The sequence below is a fragment of the Anopheles funestus genome, chromosome 2RL, assembly GCF_943734845.2.
Source record: "Anopheles funestus chromosome 2RL, idAnoFuneDA-416_04, whole genome shotgun sequence".
Lineage (NCBI taxonomy): Eukaryota > Metazoa > Arthropoda > Insecta > Diptera > Culicidae > Anopheles > Anopheles funestus.
Genome location: NC_064598.1, coordinates 3,369,912 through 3,389,883, shown reverse-complemented (window position 1 = coordinate 3,389,883; position 19,972 = coordinate 3,369,912). Strand labels below are relative to the sequence as shown.

The following is a 19,972-nucleotide window of genomic DNA, read 5'->3' as shown; positions in this document are numbered from 1 at the left end:
TCGTGGTGGAAAAATAATTAACCTTACCATAGCTAAGCTCCCACACCCTTCATTTCCGTTAGCAAAAATCCTTTGCACAGCGATGATTTTCATTCCCCACTACCATACACACGCGGTAGAATGATAATTATAAATCAAATTGTTTTAATTGATACAACTATTTATGATCGGACCCAATTAACGGACGGAAGGATAATTCGTATTTATCTCCATTCACCTACACTGCTACCCGTCACTTGTATCCAACTCCACCACATAGCATCGCTTCTGCTGATGATAGCAACACATAATCATTATCTTCTTTCACCAGTGCCGGTGACTCACACCGTGGTGCGATGAGACCCGGCGGTTGGAACACATGTGCAGCTATCCACACGAAAGTAGATACATGAAAGCAGCAGTGAAACTGTGTGTGTGTGTGAAGGGCGGGTAAAGCTTTTGAAATTAATTCAATTCAACGATTCATGTGGAATTGGCGCCAGATCCATTCACACGCTGCACCGGAGTTGTGTCGATGGAGGCGCCTGGTGGCGTGTAGCATATTGGCGACAGAAACTCGCGGTATACAACATTGATCAATATTGTACTACCACACTTCGCTTATTGCAATAACGATGGATTGTATTTAAATCGTAGCATGATTATTATCGAGTACTGAGGTGCTTAGGGTTGATTTTTGGATTGTGTATAGTTATTTTTTTTTCTTTCTTATGCTTTATTGAGCTTTTTTTTTTAAAAAAGATCTAGATTGTTAATAGAAAACTAGCTACAGAACTTCACACCTCAAATTTAGACAAAAATCCCAATTGTGTAACTAAAAAACATCAACAGAATAAGTAACTTAATTACTAACAATCAATTTGCGGTATTTTTCTTTGCCCAGATGGTGACAAAACCGGTATCGGTGTCTGTCGCCCCCGGTGCGCAAATCCCAAACCAACAATCGTGTCGACGCAAAACTTTTAACACGGTTGATACTCGCACGCGGCATACTCGCGGCATTATCACATCGGTTTGTTTTAATTAATTGGTAATTACATGTTATATTTAATGTTTAACATCAGCCGCGAACGTGTGCAATACGTCCAGCGCACAAATGGTGTGCGAGATGAATGGGGAAAACATAATACAGACTCTTCCCTCCTCTTTTGCACCCCGATTGCAATGGAGTGGTGAAAAACGGAACGACCCGGGGGGGAGACGGAAAATGGATTTCCCATGTACCCAATACAGAAGCGTGCGTAAGCGCCAAGAGAGGTGAAGCACGAATGGGCAACGAAATGGCATCATAAGCCGCAAAGTTGTGGCATTCGGTTCGGGTTTTTGGGGCGTGGGGTGGCAATACACCAACCCCGTACCATTTACCCCCTTTTCAACGTCCAAGAAGCGTTGGCTTATTGACTCGCATAATGAGCGCATATTTACCACTGCTAACCGACCAACACGCCCACACGTCTCGCACTCCCAGCGGGGGACCTCTGGTACACATTTCAATAATATCCGGCAACCCATTCCGTTCATTTCCGTTTGTCGAACAATTTGCAACACATGAGCTGGTTTATTGATGAAGATAATGATGCTCTCGATGTGTGTTTGCGCGAACCGTATGTGTAAGTTGGTGTGTGTGGTTGGCAACTTTCAATACCAGGCTGTTGGTGTGCTGACACGCGTACGTGTGTCAAACACGCGAACAATAAATTGTGCGTCCCACCACCCATCTGCTGCACCGAAAGGCAGAGATCAACCCGCCATTGTTAATGGGCCATAGTGGAAGAGTGTACACGGCGATGATCAAGGAGTAAAGTGTAGTGGCCGTGTTGTTGCTGTTGTCATTATTCCATAAATAAATACATCATTATAAATGAAGTGTGTTTCCACCACTTACCGGTATTTTGGGGATGGTGTGGGGATGGCGCGTGGGCGATATATTGAATAAATAAAGTGGATAACAAATAGCTCAAGCGTATGCACAAACACTGACTTTCATACATGGCCACTTCTGTCCGCTTCCCTGAACGGGCAAATTCGGAATCGAAATCTCCACGCTCCATTTGCATCGACCGCACGCCGGTGCTTTTACGGGTGGAGGAAAAAACATTTTAACCATCACATCCGATTTGCCGCCTAAAGGTTTGGGCGATGATGGTCAACTTTACCACAGTTTGCATATTGAACGGAGCAATTGAAGTGAAACAGGACGACTGGTTGTTTGCAAATCAGAGAGCTAACTTGTATCTGTACATTACCCAGAAACTTTCACCACTTCACCAATATTTCTCTCCTCAACACAAACAAAAATTGTTAAAACAAATTAATGAGTGATGGCAACAGGTTTTAAAACATAGCCGATTCATCCTTCTCGTTGTTATTATTACAACAGCTAGGGGATTAGCTTGATAAGATTTAATTTAGGATTCAATTAAAATTAGCTACACGAATGGCGAGATATTTTTTAACAATTGTGAATTATGACTTATTGATAACAAAAGCTTCCGGATGATTATTTTAATGTTTTCCAATAGTTAATCAGTGAATATCTGTACTTTCTAAAAATTATTATAACAAAAGATGTATAAAATCATTTCAATTTGTAAACGCTAAGGAATCAGCGCTTAATTAAGCTTTCGGTAACATTTTTTTCCATTCTGGTGGATTGGCATATTTCGTCCCATATTTAACGATCAAAAATAATTCCATCACGCGTCACATCATTTCTCGCCAAACACATTCCAACTGAAGCCCACCACTTAAACGAAGGCCGCACGCACCGAAGCCATTCGGGAGCGTGAACATTATTAATTATAGATATCTAATTATCTTCCCCCAATCTTCCCAACTGTGGCTTTCCGCAACAGACATTTCTTTTCTATTTACCAAACTTCACGCGTACGAGGTTTGAGTGCCCTTCGCCTCCTCTTCGCCGCCGGTGGGATTTACGACGCAAAAAAGATCCCAATCAAAAGTGCGGAATTTCCTAACCCTGCGCTTCATGGACCATGGACCGTGGATTTGTTGTTTCAACGAACGCTTCATAAAGTCCGGAGGGAAGGACGCGAGGTCAAGGACGGGAAGGGAAAAGGGGAGGAAGGGGACGGAAAACAAATTAAACTTTTCCTCGTTTTTCGCTCGCTCATTTAAGCAAAAGTGACAACGATCTCCTCGGGGGAATTTTCACCCAACAATATCCTTCCGGTTCGTCCCGTTAGGGGGAAAAGAATGAGTAAAAACACCACACACCACGCTGGTGAAGGGATGGTTGAGGCTGTAACAAACAGGGGACTGTAATTTCGACCGAAGAAAAGTGAAAGAATAAGCTAAACAGCAAACAAAACCACCTCTAACCTCCCGGTGCTGTGCGAAGGAATTAAATAAATGTAAAAAGATCGGAGAGCTTTGATCCGGCGAAGGGTACCTGGGGCGGCGTTGGAGCGAAAACCCGTACCCGGAGGGAAATGAAATTAGATCTTCTTTTCCACCACTTGCGTTTTCCACCCGGCTTCGGCTTCATTTGTTTGACCGTCAGCCTATTAGCATTCTGGGTGTTCTTTTTCCCTCGGCAAAATAAGACAAAGGATACAAAAATCTCACCCAGAGGGAGAAACCTGTTCCTTCTGCTGTGTTTTACATTGTTTTTTACAAAGGGAAAAGACAGTAAAATCGGATGATAAGACGAGAGCCCGTTTTTATGCATGTAAAGTTGCCACAGCTTCTTGAAGTTACATTAAACAATATTGGAATTGTTCTATGATCTACTTGAAATTACTTTTGCCTAGAAATGAAAAACAAAAGATATTATTGTAAATAAATCTTTCATTTGCTGAAAGAACACTTGTATTGGTTTACATCAAATATAAATATCCAACAAAAATCAAAACCAATTTTATTTACAAGCCAAGATACAATATACTTTACGATGTACTCGCGCGGCTTTCCTTCAAATGAAATACAGTAAAGCAAATAAAATAAAGATCGAAGGGTAAAAAACAAAACAAAAGCAAAAGTACAAACATTTTCCACGTTCACTATAATTCACTACAGCAAGCGCTCACTATCCCGACGGTACTCACTTCATCGTGGTGCATCGTTCACGCGTAACTCACCTTCACACCACGGCGGGTAAAGTCCTTACCGAGTGTACACGGTTAAGTAAATGTGCCGTGGAATGGACCGGACGCAGTGGTAGGAGTTCCATTTTTCCAACCATTTGCCCGCTCCATTACAATGCGCCACCATCCATCCCATCCTCCCCTTTACACCTCTGCTACACCTGTCCACTTCACTAGCAGCCTAGCTAGATTGTCGGTGTTGAATTCCCTTGCCAGCTCCAACATTTTCTCCAACTACCTATCCATCCATCTCTCGGCACAATTTGAACTACAGCCATTTCCTGGTTTTTCTTCGTTTTTCCACACATATTTTCTGTCCCCCACACCTCCCATTCCTTGCTTGTTTGTGGATCGAGAAGGTGAACGGGACAGGGGTAAGCGGGGAACGGAAGAAGTAGTCACACTTCATGTTACCGTTGATGAAGGTGAGAAAAAGTATACGAAAAGTTTCCTGATGAAGTTTCCATTCCATTGCACCCCAACAACCCTCCTCCTCCGCTGCTCCAGTGTTCGCAACTGAAGGTAAGACGAGCAAACAAAGTAGAGGGGAAAATAGTAGAGGGCTTATATTTACACAAAGCAATAAGGGGGGCAACGTAAGGGAATAAGGTGGCAAATGGTAAATATGCACGAGCGAGACATCCTTCCCAGGTGCAATCAAAGCGCGAACGAGCAAGCACGAAAACAAGCGAGCTAAATCTCGCCCCACGGAATGGTGACTCAATTGTGTGACAGAGAAAGAATACCAAAGGATCACTGGCATGGCAAAACCATAATTGTAGCGAAGGGAAAGAGGAAGACGGGTTTGTGGGGAAGCTCTCCTTGGTTTTTCCAACTCCAATTCACTCCCTTGTGGGCAGAAAACAGCGGTTGAGTATATCCTCCCCAAAAACCTACTACCCCCCTCGCTCGCTCGCTCGCTCGCTATCTTTCTCTCACTCTCTTTTTACGGGGTGGAAAATAATTCAGGAAAAACAGAGTGAAAGAGAATTCCATAAAGCGTTACCAATGGTTTGCGATGCCAGAGGATGGGGTCGGTTAACGACGAAAGGTAGGTTTCGCGCTGGTGTCGAGAACCGACCTCCACATCACTTCACTCGCTACACCTACACCTTCCACCGACCACCCCACCCCCCATCAACAACTTTTGCCACCCGACAATGATGGAAAAGTTAGGAAAACACAAGGCAACAGATGAAGACTTACGGACCGAAGTCTGCAAGGAGGGAGGAAAATTGGGGATGGAGCTGGGTGGAGGGGGTGTGGTAGAATGGTTGTGGTGGTGTGGGCGGATTACTTTCCCCCCGGCATTACATTCCACCATTTCGTGCCCCTTTTATCCAATGGTTCTCAATTATCCAACCTCATCCCCGGTTCGTTTTCCACACCCCATTCCCAGCCATCCAGAATGAATGCGGTAGGGAGCGCATGGGGATGAAGCAGAAGGCACGGAAGCAAAGGTTCGCCCCGTGTTTGTTCCTGCGACCCGAGCGAAAGGTGATGGTTGGATAAACGTGATGGTTATTTGTAGGACGGAACCACCAGCCGCCTCTCTTCTGTGTCCCCCCGTGCCACCCCGCGTGTCCTGCCTTGGAGGGTGTCCTTGGGCGACAGAAATGCTGGTGCGTATCAACGGAAGCGGTAAAATAAAAGCTTGTCGTATAAGGCCGACACATTGGAAGCGGTGGTGGGGTGGCCACCTCGACAGTAGTGGTTGAAGCAACAACATCGAGAGCAGAAAAAAAAATCGTGAAGGGATCAGTAGATGAATAGCGAGTACTGCTGCTACGGCAGGATCGGAAAACGTAGAACGAAGAGAAGGATAAAGGACAGCTACGTGAATACCATCACGTTGGCAATTGGATCACGAGACGGTGAGATTGTGACCGGTTGGGGGAGGAGCAGAAAGAACGACGAGGAGGAGGATAGAATTCATTACGAAAAGCCACCCTCCTATCTTGCTTCGTCCGTACCGCCCCGCACCCGTACCATCTCTCATTCTTTTCCGTTCCGGCCGACCGAATCCGGTCGTTACAGCAACCACACCCTCACTCCGCCCCCCCCCCCTTGGGAGAGGGGTCGACAGAAGGAAGAAAATCAAATATGAGCAAACAAGCAAAAAAAAAGACTCGCCGGAAAACAGCAACAAACAGACGAACGAACGAGCCGTGGAAATCCGTGGAAAAACGGTGGACGGTTACACACAGTTGGGGAAGTGAAATGAAAACAAGGTGGTTCGTTGAGTGAGTTTTCCCTCAATCGTTTTTCCGTACTTTTTTGTTACGGGTTTGGTGGGAAAATGAAGGGACGGGCATTTGCTTGCCCGGTTTCTCACTCTTTCCGTACGTCTCCCCTCGCGTTCACTTGTACAATATATATTTTTTTTTCTTCCCGTTCACTAAGTTACTTCATGCACATGCAAACATGGAGGATAACGTTTCGATGGTTTACCGCGTGAAAGGGACATAAAATGTGGAGCCGGAGCGGAAATACGAAGGAAGCGAAAGGCGGAAAAACCCACCGCTCTCAGTAGCCTAACGATAAGCTGCTGGCCAACCATATCCGCGAACGCGAACATCATGAACGCGGTGAGTCGTTTTTCGTTTTTTTTTTTGCTCTTGTTTGTCCTTTCGCCACTTGCCGTGTGATGGCGGTGGCTTCGCACGGTTGTTTTTCCGGCGGTATTTCATGTTTTGCTTTTTATTTTCTTTCCCTCCGCGTTAAGAGTGACCTGAACCTGAACGACCGAACGGGAAAGCAGAAGAGCAGCAAACCATAGTGATGGAGATCAGCAAAGATGCACAAAAAAGGACATTCCACATTGCTGACATAGAGGCATACCGGTAGGGGAAAGAAAGGCGAGAGGTTGGGGATGAGAAGGAAAAAAAACAAAGGATCCCCAACGGTAGTGTAACCACCAGCAGCCAGAGTTGTGCTCTGGTTCGTTTGTTTTCTTTTATTCATCCCGGGATTTATTATCTCACCTTGCGCGGAATAAACCAGGTAGAAGATTTGTGCGAGAGTTGACGGACGATGGTGGCCGTGTGCCCTAGGTTTCTAACTTTTTGTTCCCCGTAATTTTATTTACCGCTCTGTGTGTTCTCCTCGCTTCTCGTCTTTTACATTTTTTATTGCCATGTTGCCCAATTTTGCACCTAGCTTCGTTATATACATTATTTTTGTTTTTGTTTGCAAATATTAAACACAAGGTAATGAACGTTCTTCCAGTTTTTCATCAACTTTTCAACGATGAAAGTGGAAAGAAAAACGAATGCAATGGGGAAGGAACAGGAAAAAGGTGAGATATCATGTTAAGCAGGATTTCGATGTAAAAACAATGTAGAAAAGCCACAACAACTAATCCCACAAAGCATCTTTTGTTCGTTTGCCGTGAACTAACCACTAACGGGAGAGAAAACAACGAGCTGCTTCGGAGCAGATGTTCCGTAAAATGTGTTCTATTTTCCCTTCCCCCGCTTACACTAAGAAAAGAAAAGCCAAAGAAAGCGCTATACCTGATGATAAATTTATTTACCAATTCGCCCGGTCGCACCATGCTCAAAGCAACCATCATGATTATAACAAGAAAATTGGAGCAAAAACCAACCAGCCCTCGCCGCTTGCTTGTTGTTCATTCTTGTCAAATATGATATTCGTCACCTTAAACGGACGGATTTTGTTTGGAAGTATATGAGCCATTCGAGGTACATTCGAATATGACCGATGAGCAGGTAGCACGAACCCAACGGTTGATGGAGATTAATTTATCTAACGAGCGACAACATTACGTCGCATGTGATGCAACCATCATAGTGACGTGTTGGACGTTGGACGAAAATTAAAAATGAAATGGTGCAGCAAGAAATAACTTTATATCCAGGTAGATACCGTCAAACATAGCTCAAATAAAGAAAATCAACTTTTTTCCTAATTTGAAAGTGTATTTTACCTCGCATTATATATTTAAATCTTGTTTGATGCAACCTGTACCTCTAACCACAATACATTGTTGGAAATTCACAAACGATCATCAATTATACTGCTAAAAGCACGTTCCGACGGAACATGCTTCATCATAAAGCACAGATAAACGTCTAAGCGTGTAGTAGCTAAATCAAACCATAGCTATTCGCAGTCATATACAACAGGATAAATATACAACCACACAGCGACGGACGATTTTCTTCATCATCTCCTGCAAACGAGTGCGTTGGAAAAACGACCGCTTGGAAATCGTAATATGAGAAAAAAGAAAATAAAAAAAAAACACATCCACATCGACTTCTCTGATGATGTCTTCTGATGTTTGTTAAATTTTCTCACATTCTTCTCGCGCTGAACAGCGTTGCGGGAAACAGCGGCCCCAAAAGAAAGAGATCATCCATACCTTAAATGCACTAACACATGCACATGTGTGTGTGTGTGCGCGCCCACTGGTGGTGTGTTGTAAGTGTGCTACTTTCTTATTTGAAACGGTCCGGATGATTCGCTTTCGCTTGATTTTTGTTGTACTGCCCCTTCAGCTACTGGGGTATGGTGATGTAAAAACGGTACGAGACATTGCGGCTTAAGAGTTGCTGCTCCCGCATCCTGCAGGATACCGCACGTGTACGAAACGGAACTGAGCATCGTTTCAAGAGTTTATTTTCCCCTGCCTTCTTCTTCCCAACATGAACACCACACGACGGAGGCAAAAATCCGTAAAAGACACACCACGCGATATGATGAATGTGACAGCGCCCGAAACCATTCCCCAGCCAGTTGGGTGTCGGCAAAGGGCAGACGAGAAAGAAATGCTGAACCGGCGCGGGTAATTGGTGTAAGAAAGCTCCGGAAAACACTCTCCACGGGGGAAAGATGTCGGTGAGGCGGATGCTTCGAAGCATCAGCAGATTCAAAAGCATCCTCTTCCCGATGCTGTATAAAGAAAAGTGAAACATGAAAACCGTACGCTTTGGCATCATTTCACCAACCCCGGAGGAGGTCGGCCGGAGGACGGTATGGTAAGATGAAAAATTTTCCTTTTGTGATGGTTTTCCACAAACAACTGCCCGCCCGCACCCACTCTCATCAACCACCACCACCATGAGCACGTTCATCGGGTTTCCTGTCGTTTGGGGTTGTCTCTACAGCAATCTTTCCTGGTTCAGCACGGGCACAGGCCACCATCAACCTATGAGCAGCCTTCTTGTGTCATTTATTCAACAATTTCGCAGCTTCGTGTTTTGTCGCCACCTACACCATCCATCCACCGGAGCTAACTCGAAACGATTCGCTTCGTTTCTTGTGAAGCAAATTCTTCATCCCTCGAGAGCACTTTCCACTTTTAACACTGGTAAAAGGATCGGATTGCTGCGAAGGATTGCATCCGGAAGCAGGGCAGGTTTCAGAGGGTACGGGGGAAGGGACGAAACGGAAGGGCTTTAAGGCTTTCGTTTCATTTTTTCTTCTTTTTTGTGTTGTGTTGCTCGAAAATCATCCTTCATCCCGACACTGTGGCCGCGGGCGGGGGGGAAACATTTGGTGTTGTGTGACGACGATGGTGGTATTCTATTATAATATTGTCATCCTATCTCTCTTTCTCTTGTTCCCTGTTTTTTTTATTTCTGCTAACTTTTACTTCTCCAAAAACACACGCCACTGCCAAAGAATTTGAGGGGAGCTTGAGGAATTGGCGAATAACGTGAGGGGCTGTGGCGCAAAAAGGTGCCCCGGGGTCCATAACTTTTCCACCGCTCGCTTTTATCATTTTCACGCGACTTGTGACTTCTTTCATCTGCGAAAATGCCACCCGGTGCGGGCGGAAAAGTCTCTGCCGCTGGAAAAATGACACCACTGGCAAATGAGAATGTGAGTGGAATAGCAGTTTCCTTTCGAAGTTTTCTTGGGCTGTGTGTTTTCTCTTCTCTCCTGTTTTTTTTTTTGTTGCTTTGTCTCATGAGCAAACAAGGGAAAATTGGAAGCCACCACCAATGTTCCTGGTGGTGGCGGCGGTGATGGTTTCCATCGAGCGGAAAAGTTTTCACCCATCGTGCGCGCTAGATCCTCCGCGATGTCCCCGGAGGACGGAGGTTTTGGTAATCAGATTTATTTGAATAATTTCCTAGTGATTATACCTTTTAATTATGCTGCCAGCTGCAGGAAACCGGGCGAACACGAAGTGGAAAAACGAGATGAGCGCGTCAACGGAGACGATTTGTGTGTGTGTGTGTTTTTTTTTATTCGCCTTTCTTTTTGTTTTACTCACTGCCAGTTAAAGACTTTACTGCTTTGCTTGGTACCGAATTCTTAATGGGTTGTGAGAGCGATGTGGGGAATAATTTTCTTGCGCATAATAAGTTTTTCTTCTTTCACCATCCATCCGGTGCTGTGCGGAACTCTTTCTCCGCTTGATATTTCCATTAGCCCGGTGGTACGTGAACATTTTTCACTGGTTTTTCTTTCACTTATGCTTTACTAACGATGAGACAGCACACCCGTTTCTTTTTTTCTTTTCTCTGCAGAAAACAGTTGACAAAACGATTCGTCATTGAGTTTAATTGATTCATCGTGTTAAAATTGAATTTTTAGAAATCTTTTCATTCTCCGAATGTTTTTTCTTGCTTTGTTCTGTTAATAAATTTGCACGCAAATCGTTTTATAACATGCCTTCTTCTCTATTAAAAACCGCTAGCTTTACCAGCCCTATTTAAACCGTGATTTAAATGAGTGGTTAAGAGGGAAAAGTAAAATTTTAATCATTCCGGACAGTGCTAATTGAACCAATAGAATCTGTTTCATTTTAACCATCGTTTCGTCCAGTGCAAAACTATATTTTCCTCCCCGCCGACGGTTGTGGCAATTGATTGCAAAACGACGGAAACTACCAGTGCTCGTAACTCCATCCGGCAGCAAAGTGACATTTGCGTAGGGATGAAAAGATGGCCGGTCGGAAAGTGGAAAGAAGCGGAGCGGTGGTTCCGCCGTTGGAAACTGTTCCACCGCAACGAACACATTTGACACGGGCTAACTAGTAAATGAACAAACTAATCGAATTACCATTTAGTCTTGTTTCGGCAATGATTCCTTCCGTCCGCGCGTGTCGCATCCCCCACGAGAGACACTACCCTTATTGCAGTAAAGTTGCGGGTGTGAAAGGGGGTGTGAAAGGGGGTGTGTGGGGGATGGGGAACACGATCCCAAGGGTGGTTTCGGTTTGTGCTTGCCGTTATGTACCGCTCGCACACCCAGCCCAAACCGTCGCTCGAACCGTCTAATCTGATTCCGTGTATAATATGATTATTATTGCTGTCTACAACAAACTGGCACCGCCGCCATTACCAACCAAACGCCACGCGGCTTTCATAACTTTGTGTTTCGCCCGGCAACATCGCCGTGTGTAGTGTGAGCGATGGGGTCCGCCTGTAAATCCGGTTTCCTTCACCATTCGGAAACCGCACGTCCTTAACATCCTTTTTTCGATGGGGGAAGGGCCGAGAGTGTAGGAAAAGCGAACGAAAAATAGAATAGCATGAAAGAAATTTGCAAGTGAAACACTCTTTCCACAACTCACACACATTTTTGCGGCTCGTCGCCTGCGAAAGGCATAAAACTTTGTCCGAACTGGCGTCGGAATATTTGCCGTATAATGTTCGCCCGTTCGTCTGCCATCCTGCTTCCTTTCCTGCTACCCGTCCTCAACAATGGGCAGTACAACAGTGTGGAACTCCATGCTCTTCGTCACACAATATTCATTCCATTTGCAACGTGCCGCACACCACACGCCCAAGGGATTCTCTCTTTGCTTCGGGTATCACACGGTATGCACTCTTCCCGTAACATCCACCCCCTACCCCCCCGGGGGTAAAGTGTCTTAAGTTTGGCCGTACCGAATGCTCACCGAAAATGCCGGGAGTGGAGAAAACATTCCGGGTCGGGCAACGGTTCGTTGAGCGGTTGACGACTTCCTTGAGTTGATTATTATTCCAGTTTACAACTTCGCTCGAGCACGCTTCACACGCCACGGAACGCGCGCAGCAGGGATGCTTGAAGAATGGGATGTCTTTCCTGAAGTTTTGGGTCGGGAACGGTCTTCGCACTTTCTCCTGCACTGCAAGGATGGTACGATCTCGCTTCAGCAAACATTTTCTACTTTGTGCACTTCGACGCTCTCACCAAGCGGACCAAGGGACCCGTGAGTCGTGGTGTGAGCCATTGGGTGGAGAATGGCAACATAAACATCTTTCCCAACCGTGAACTGAGCCGGGGGAGGGAAACTCGGGAGTGATTGAGAAGGAGCCAAACGGATCTTTCGAAGAAGAAAGTAAGGCAATGAAATCAAGCACTTCCGCTTCCGTGCTAAATCGTTGACGAACGACAGGGGGCGGCTAGCAGAGGGTACGAACGGTAGAGAGAATGAATTTCCCCACTGGTTCGCTTGGGGAGTTTCACAATCACGAAACGAATATACCAAAACTTCAGACGAAGCGATGGTGCGATGAGTTGCGGCGGGACATGGACTCACGCTTCGGTTTCGGTGGTGCTTCAGAAGTAAATGCTTTCTCCTGCTCCGTCATCACCCACAGACTCGCACAAACACAGGAACAAAGGGAACAACACAAACGGACAGCGATGGTGCGTGTTACGGGTGAAAACGAGAATGCTAAGAGAATTATAATCGAGTTTGTAGCGGGTCGCAACGAAACGTCGTACGACATCATGCACAGTATTTTTGGGAGGGAAGGAGGATTTATGTTTTTCCTCAAGAGCACACTCGCACAAGATTGTGCTGTGCCTTGCCATCCGTGCATTAACCACACTACTGTCAACGGAATCATCTTTTCCCTGTGGAATGGGTGTTGTGTCGGAAAACTCTTCACGTCACGCGTTACGAATATCTTTGGTTTGCTCTATTCGAACCAACGTTTCTTTAGAGTGAGTTATTTGTTTTTGAAGTTTGTGTTTAAAAATTGGATCCGATTGACACTTAAAACATTTGGGTAATAATTATAGATGGAGCAGGAGTTGAGCGTAAATGTGTATTTATGGAAGAATTAAATAAAAAGTCAGAATCATGCTTTGTGATGATCCCAGACAATCATTAAAATATACATTAGGTTAGGCTTTAGACAACTGAATCTGTCATACCAAAACGCTTTATAGAAGGAGAAAATCACTCATGTTTCAATTTATTCAACGCCACGTTGCCACAGTGTTCCTTCCAAAGCTTCCCAAAAAAAAGGGAGAAGTAAACGAGCTTAAGCGGCAGAAAAGCTTTTTATTCTCTTCTCTGTTTTTTCCTTTTTTTTACCACACCCAAAAGATCATAAATGTCATCAATGATTGCCCTTGGTGTGATAATTTTGTGGTGACGTTCCTCCATGTGCTCTCATTAAAACCGTTTCCTCTTGTCGTCATCCCTCTTCACCAATTACTTGCCAGCTTACAAGAAGCTACGGAACCAAAATGTAGGCGCCAACCATAAGACCAAGTGAATTGCTCGTAGCCATACTACACAAGGCCCAAGACAATACTGGTTAAAGCAAAGACAGCGAAAAGAGCGCGACAGGACGAAAGCCAATTTGCATTAGACACATGTTGGGCGAGGTTTGCACAGCAAATGGTTGCCAGTGCCACTGATCTGAGGGTGTTATATGGCTGGTTGTATGGCTTTATGAGACTCTCTTGACGCTTTTTCCGCCCCTTTCCATGGCGTCACTTTCGACACGCTCGGAAGCTGTTATTACTGTTATTTTAATTTAATAACTTTCAAGTCAAGCTCACCTCATCGTCTATTCATCACGCCAAGGGGGCGATGGTGTCTTTGGCTTGTAAGCTTATCGTTCCGCTCTTCTTGGCGGAGTGTAAAAGCACAGTGAGGCACTTCGAGTTAGATTGTTACTATTTCACGATAAACTCGACGAAACTTTACGTTCAGAAAGGAAGGAGTGAGTCTTTCTAATGAAGCCGTAACCAAATTTTATCACCAACCAAGAAGTCAGATTGTACATAGATAAAAATGGTTAAGGTTGTTGTAACACTTACCTGTTTGTGCATTTCTACATTCAATCCATAGGACATTTCGTAGTACTGTAAAGAGAAGAAAAAGTAGTAATTATTTTTATGTCAAAATTATTAAATGAATAAAACTAATCAATGTTTCTAAAACGTCAAATATACCTTCAATATTACCTTCAGTACAAAAACCTATCACAGTATTTAAAATTGTCATTACTCTCACATATCTTTTGCAATTGTAACCAAACCTCTACCTGAAATAGTATTGTATTGATTTAATCTAACAACCATGTTCAATGACTTTGGAAGAATACGCTTTCGGACGGGGCCTGTGTCGAACCATGCATAATACAACGACGATCATTTGTGGCTGTCGTGACGTGCGGTGGTGCAATTAAATACCTCTACAATTCGCCACATTCACCACACGGAGCGCAAACATCCACACGATGGAGCATTTCACATAAAAGCTGATAATGACTGTTATTTTTATCGGAACAACATGAGAACGACCGCACCACATGACTAAGGCGGACGGGGGGAGAGAAAAGAAGAGCTTGACCGGGGGGATGGAAACCGAGTGTCTAATTGCACCTTTTGCTGAATCGTATCAAGGCCCGGACTGGAACCGTCCATATGCACTGTGCCCGAGGGCAGAAAGTCAGCACACTAACAGCAGTCCTGGCATTCCGTCGTACTGGCCACTTCGCGGATGGAGAACTGGAGCAGGGGAAAGATTGCGTTTTGTATGCTTGCCACACTGGCAACATCTGCATCGTGTTGATGGTATAGTGTTCTGCTGTTCGGATCACTACTTGGCATGACCGAAAGGACGATGGATGGATTGGCCCTGCCCACACACACACACACCCACACACGCGCGCACTTTCGGACGTCCGGTTGGTCCAGCCAAACCGTACTCCATTTCCCAAGCGGACAGTCGGAGAAAATTGCATTTAATTTTCCAAATATTTTATTTATAACCATCCACGTTTGCCGCCCGCCCTGTACACAGAGATACGGAAGCTCGCATCGAATGCGGGAGTGAATGCGACGGTCAACCAAATGGGAATGCAAATGGAGGATAAACACCAGTGCAAATCGAAGTGGAATTGAAAGCTGATATAGGCGTCTCATCGGCCCCGTCCAGTAGGTATGGCTGTGTGTAGCTCAGATTCAGAGATACGATGCGAGGCAGCCGTACCTTCGGAGTTGCTGCTCTGCGATTTGTGCGAATGATGATAATAATTTCACAATCACTTCGCTTCGATTTCCACATCCGATTGGTACGAACAATTCTCCCTGAAGTATCTGCGCTAGCACACGCACACACACACACATACATGATACATGTTTGAATATTTGCAGCAACTGCATTTATTCAGCATTCATAAGGACACCCTGGAAAAAGGTGCACATATTAGTGGAGGCAAGGTACCGATCGAAACATGAAAGATGAATGTACATATTCTGCATCGTTCCCCGAAATTGTGCATTCGGAAATTGTACAGTTGGGGAGATATTTTTGAGGTTCCGTCAAAACGGATGGGAAATGCTGAGCTGCTACTACTCCCCCTTCCATTCCCTGCTCCCGCAAACATGGGACCGCCATATCTCTCGCTTCATCGTTTCCCTATCCGCTGCCATTCGGATCGGAAAAGATGCCGATAAATTCGACAACAGAGGTCACCGCACAGTGTGTCGAGCCAATCAAATAAGGATGAATTTTATGCACAAACTTCTGGGCCGGGCACTGGCCCGGAAGGTGGAAAACGCATCGAAGATCGTGACGGATAGACGTACCAATATTTGAGTACATGCCCACACCGACCGATGGCCACCGACAACGGTTTGCCGGCGCAAAACACGAAAAACGGGTTTGAAATTTACAATTTTCCCAACATATATTCCCGCTTACCTTGCCAGTCTCTTTCGCACAATGTGGCCCAGGCACGCGTTCATTCTACTAACCAATCGATCAACGATACCACGGTTGGGGCTGCTGCTCCAAGATCGGGCATCCGGGAAGCGCTTTCCCGGATGATATGCCGTCAGAAAATGTGCGGAGGGCCTCGAATAAATAATATTCAAAATTATTCCTACCGCTCTGAATGCGAATTTGATTGGATTTGATTGCGCGGTGCCTTGTACTTTTTCCCCCTTTCTCTCCTTCTCTCTCTGTCTCACACACACACACTCTTCGCCAACAAACCGCCCTTTTCCACATGGTTTCGTTTGTATTTCCATTGCCTAGTTTGACGAGCTCCAGCGCTGCTTGTATGTTTCGGAAATGTTAACGAGTAATATTTCTCCCATACTAACAGATCAACGTGGAAAGCTTCTTGCACTTTGCTTATAATTCGGCAAAAAAAACAACAACAAACGCACTGTTTACGCAGCTGTCGCAGCGGGAATCTGGACCAATATCTGCATTACCAACCCTTGCCAGTGTCAGCAATATCTTTCAAGGGAGCTTCATAAATAACTCTAGCACACATATTGCAGCACTGTACAGGTATACGATTTTCTGTCATCCGTGCCGGGTGAATGCAATTTTCAACGCAGCGAGTTCGCGCATCGGTACACGCATCGAAAGGATGAGTTCGCGCACTCTGCAATCAAACGCGTGCCTCGCATTCACAAGCCGGATTGTAGTGATTGTACAGAGTTTGGAATCCGGCTGTATTTGTACGGTTTGGATGTGCCATTCGTCGTGTAGATTTGTTTTAAATTAAATCTCACTATCCAAACATGGTATATGAAGAAGGGCTGCGCTGATTAAAATGGTTTCGCTACTAATCACCTATTTATTGAAGATTTGAAAATGGAAAGAGAAGCTGTTGTATTGTTTATATACCTGCGGACATGAATGATGCATTTTTTTTCAACGTTTTCGATTATATTAGTAATCAGAGCTACAATTTAAAAAAAAATAATTTTTTTAAATAAACCAAAAAAAATCTTTTTCAAAACTCATTCCATTGCTAGAAATGACCAAAAACTTATAATGTTAAAATCCTTGATTTACTGTTACCTTTGAGCCATTAAAGAAATACACCAAACAGCACTATGATAAATGTATATACTCCATACTAAAAATCTTTGCCCAGTCTTTACCCTTTGCACCCACGTGACTTCATTTGAAGCAGGGCAAAAAGAAGGGTCGAGCAAAAGATCGGATTGCACCGATAAATTTATAATTAATACTGTATAAATACGCAACACCGGGTACGCATACGCCCTGATGCGAGAATTTCAGTTCCTCCGCATGCAGCAGCCGGCATAAAAGGAAAACCACATACAGCGAAGAGCGAACCACCGGTCCGGACACTCACAGCAAAACAAAAATCTTCCTATTGCAACACCAGCCTTGTGCTGCCATACTCTCGACTAACCCGCAGCATCTGCAAACTAACGCATGATCCTTACCCTGTTATAGTGTCCTTACCCTTTCTCGCCCACATCACCCTTCAGTTCAAGCGTGTTGTTGTTCCGCGCACGAACCCGTACGCCGTAAATGGATTGTGCGAGTGTGGATGGGATGGTTTTGTGGACCCAACCCGGCCTCATTCCAACAAGCAAAAACCTTACTTCCAATCCGTTTGCAAAACGGATCCCTTCGCCTACGTTATGGAATTTGTACTATCCGTAATCTGGTGACCCGACCTTTTACTCTCCCCCAGAACGACTTTGCCCAACTTCACCGAGTAAAAAGTGCGTGTACGAAACTGCTTCGATGGCGTGTAGCGCCTATCTTCGTACACACAACGTCAAAAAGGAAAGGCGCTCGCTTTTTCGGCTCTGCCAGCCGTGTAGCATTTGCGATTTGGTTGGGAGGTTTGCGGGAAATGTTTTCCCAGGGTTCCCCCGACCTATGGGCGATGGAGAAATTTCAGCTCGTTCTAACGAGCCCAATCGTAATGCGGCTACACGCACTGGGCCGAGCAACGTGTATGTGTTATGTGTTACCCACACACACACATAGGGGGAAAGCTTCTTTTCATCCTACCAGAATTCCTGAAAGCGATCGATTCCTACATGTCCCAACGCAGAATGAAACTTCACGAAACGGGAAACACCCCTCCGATATACCGAACCGGGGACACATCCTCTCGAGGTTTGTGCAAAAACGCGTACAAGGGGGGAGAAAATTCCGATGCATCGACAGCATATCGTTTCACGCTTTAGGCCTTCCTTTCCTTCTGCCCTTTTGTGCGCTTCCCCCTCGCCACACGGACGCATCAGCTCTGAACGGATGTTCGCCGAAGAGGGGGTAGACAACAAAAAAAATCACAGGACACAACGGCCACCACTAACCGTGCTCGAAACACATCAGCAGAGTAGCAACATCAACAAACAGACCAAACCTTCCGGTCTCTGTGACATGGTGCAAAAGCGGAAGTGCTCGCCGTGTTTGCTGCGCTTTCTAGAAAACTCATATTTTCACAAACGATATGGACGATGGTTTGGGTTTTTTGGTTTGGCATCGCGGAAACAGATAAAAAAAAAGCTTTTTTCCTCCCTTCTCGCATTTCTCCCACACCGAGAGCATCACCACCATGAAGTGTACGAAATTTTCATTTCATTTACCATTTCAATCTACACACAAAAGCCTCCCTCCAGACCCGTATGTGTTGCACACACATGCCGGAGCAAACGAGAGGACACAAACATTTGCCATTTCGCAAAAGCTTCAAGTCCATCCGTTTCTCCGGGAGTTCCCTAATCCATGGTAGGTGTTTCCCTTTTTTTTTTGCTGTTGTTGATGCTCCAGCTGGCAAACAGGATACTTGGGGAAGGTCGGAAGCGAAAGCACGGGATTGTGGCGGGTTACAGTTGCGTTTCGAGCCCATCGTGATGGTGCTATCGTCACAGCATAAAGGCAGAAGATGCAAACGGATGGATACGACCGAATGGTTCCCTTGTTCAACCGCACCATATCCGCTTCCCTTTGCGATGGTTGGAGTTCGTATTTTATACTTCTCTAACCTCTAACCTCCGACTCAAACTATGCGATGGTACGATGGGCTGTCTCTTCATCATGTGCACTAAAGCAGCAAGGAAAGCGCCAGAGGAGTAGGAGGAATCGAACTGAAGCCATGGTTCCGAGGCTTGCGGTAGTGTCCTTTGCGTCGTTTCACGGAATATCGCGAACGTAACACAAGGCTCGAGAAACAGTTTCCCCGACTGTGTGTGTGTGCGGCACACGGTTGAAGCACACTGATGAAATTGCACCAATAACGGCACGGATCGAACCGTGGCATCGAGGATGCTTAATACCAGCCGGGAAACCGTTGGAACCGCTGGAAGAGCCTTTCGTACGTACAGCATCAGCCCCGGGGTTGCAGCGAAAACGAATGGAAACCCCGAAACCCACAACCAAGATGCATATCATGGAACATTGGAACCCGTGAAGCCGTGGTCGGTATATTACGCACTGGAATGCGCGGGTTGCGATTTCGTCTGCACGCGCCTCCCAACATTCGGGAGGGCCCCGTGGTGTGTCGTGTTAGTTTATGTATCAACCGTTAACATAACGCGGGGACCGGGCGTACATGCTTGTGCTGGTGTGTACAGCACCATCGTGCTATGTGGTCGCACTGAAATGCAATCGAATCTGAGAGAGATTGTGTGATTCGGAAAAAAATGAAGTAACACAAAAAGTTGCTCTATCAAATGAAGGATTAACAGCCAGATGCTAAGGGCAGGATAGAAATTCCATTCTGTTCGAAATGACTAAAAAGTTTGTTGAACTTTTTTCTTCGCATCACATGTGAAACAAATATAATCTGTATGGAAGGACGCATTACGCACATTAATTTATTTTTCATGATTTTATTTTCTAATTTTCAGACCCTTTCAAACGAGAG

At 45.2% G+C, this 19,972-nt stretch overlaps 1 protein-coding gene across 20 annotated transcripts in view; it reads right to left on the bottom strand.

The window, feature by feature from the left end:
* LOC125762571 (protein groucho-like) overlaps positions 1–19,972 on the bottom strand; it is a 198,126-nt gene that overhangs the window by 26,751 nt on the left and 151,403 nt on the right. For all 20 annotated transcript variants that reach the window (XM_049424820.1, XM_049424815.1, XM_049424821.1 and 17 more), the window contains one exon: positions 14,130–14,174. In XM_049424820.1, coding sequence (XP_049280777.1) covers positions 14,130–14,174 — 45 coding nt within the window. The remainder of the gene's footprint in view (positions 1–14,129; positions 14,175–19,972) is intronic.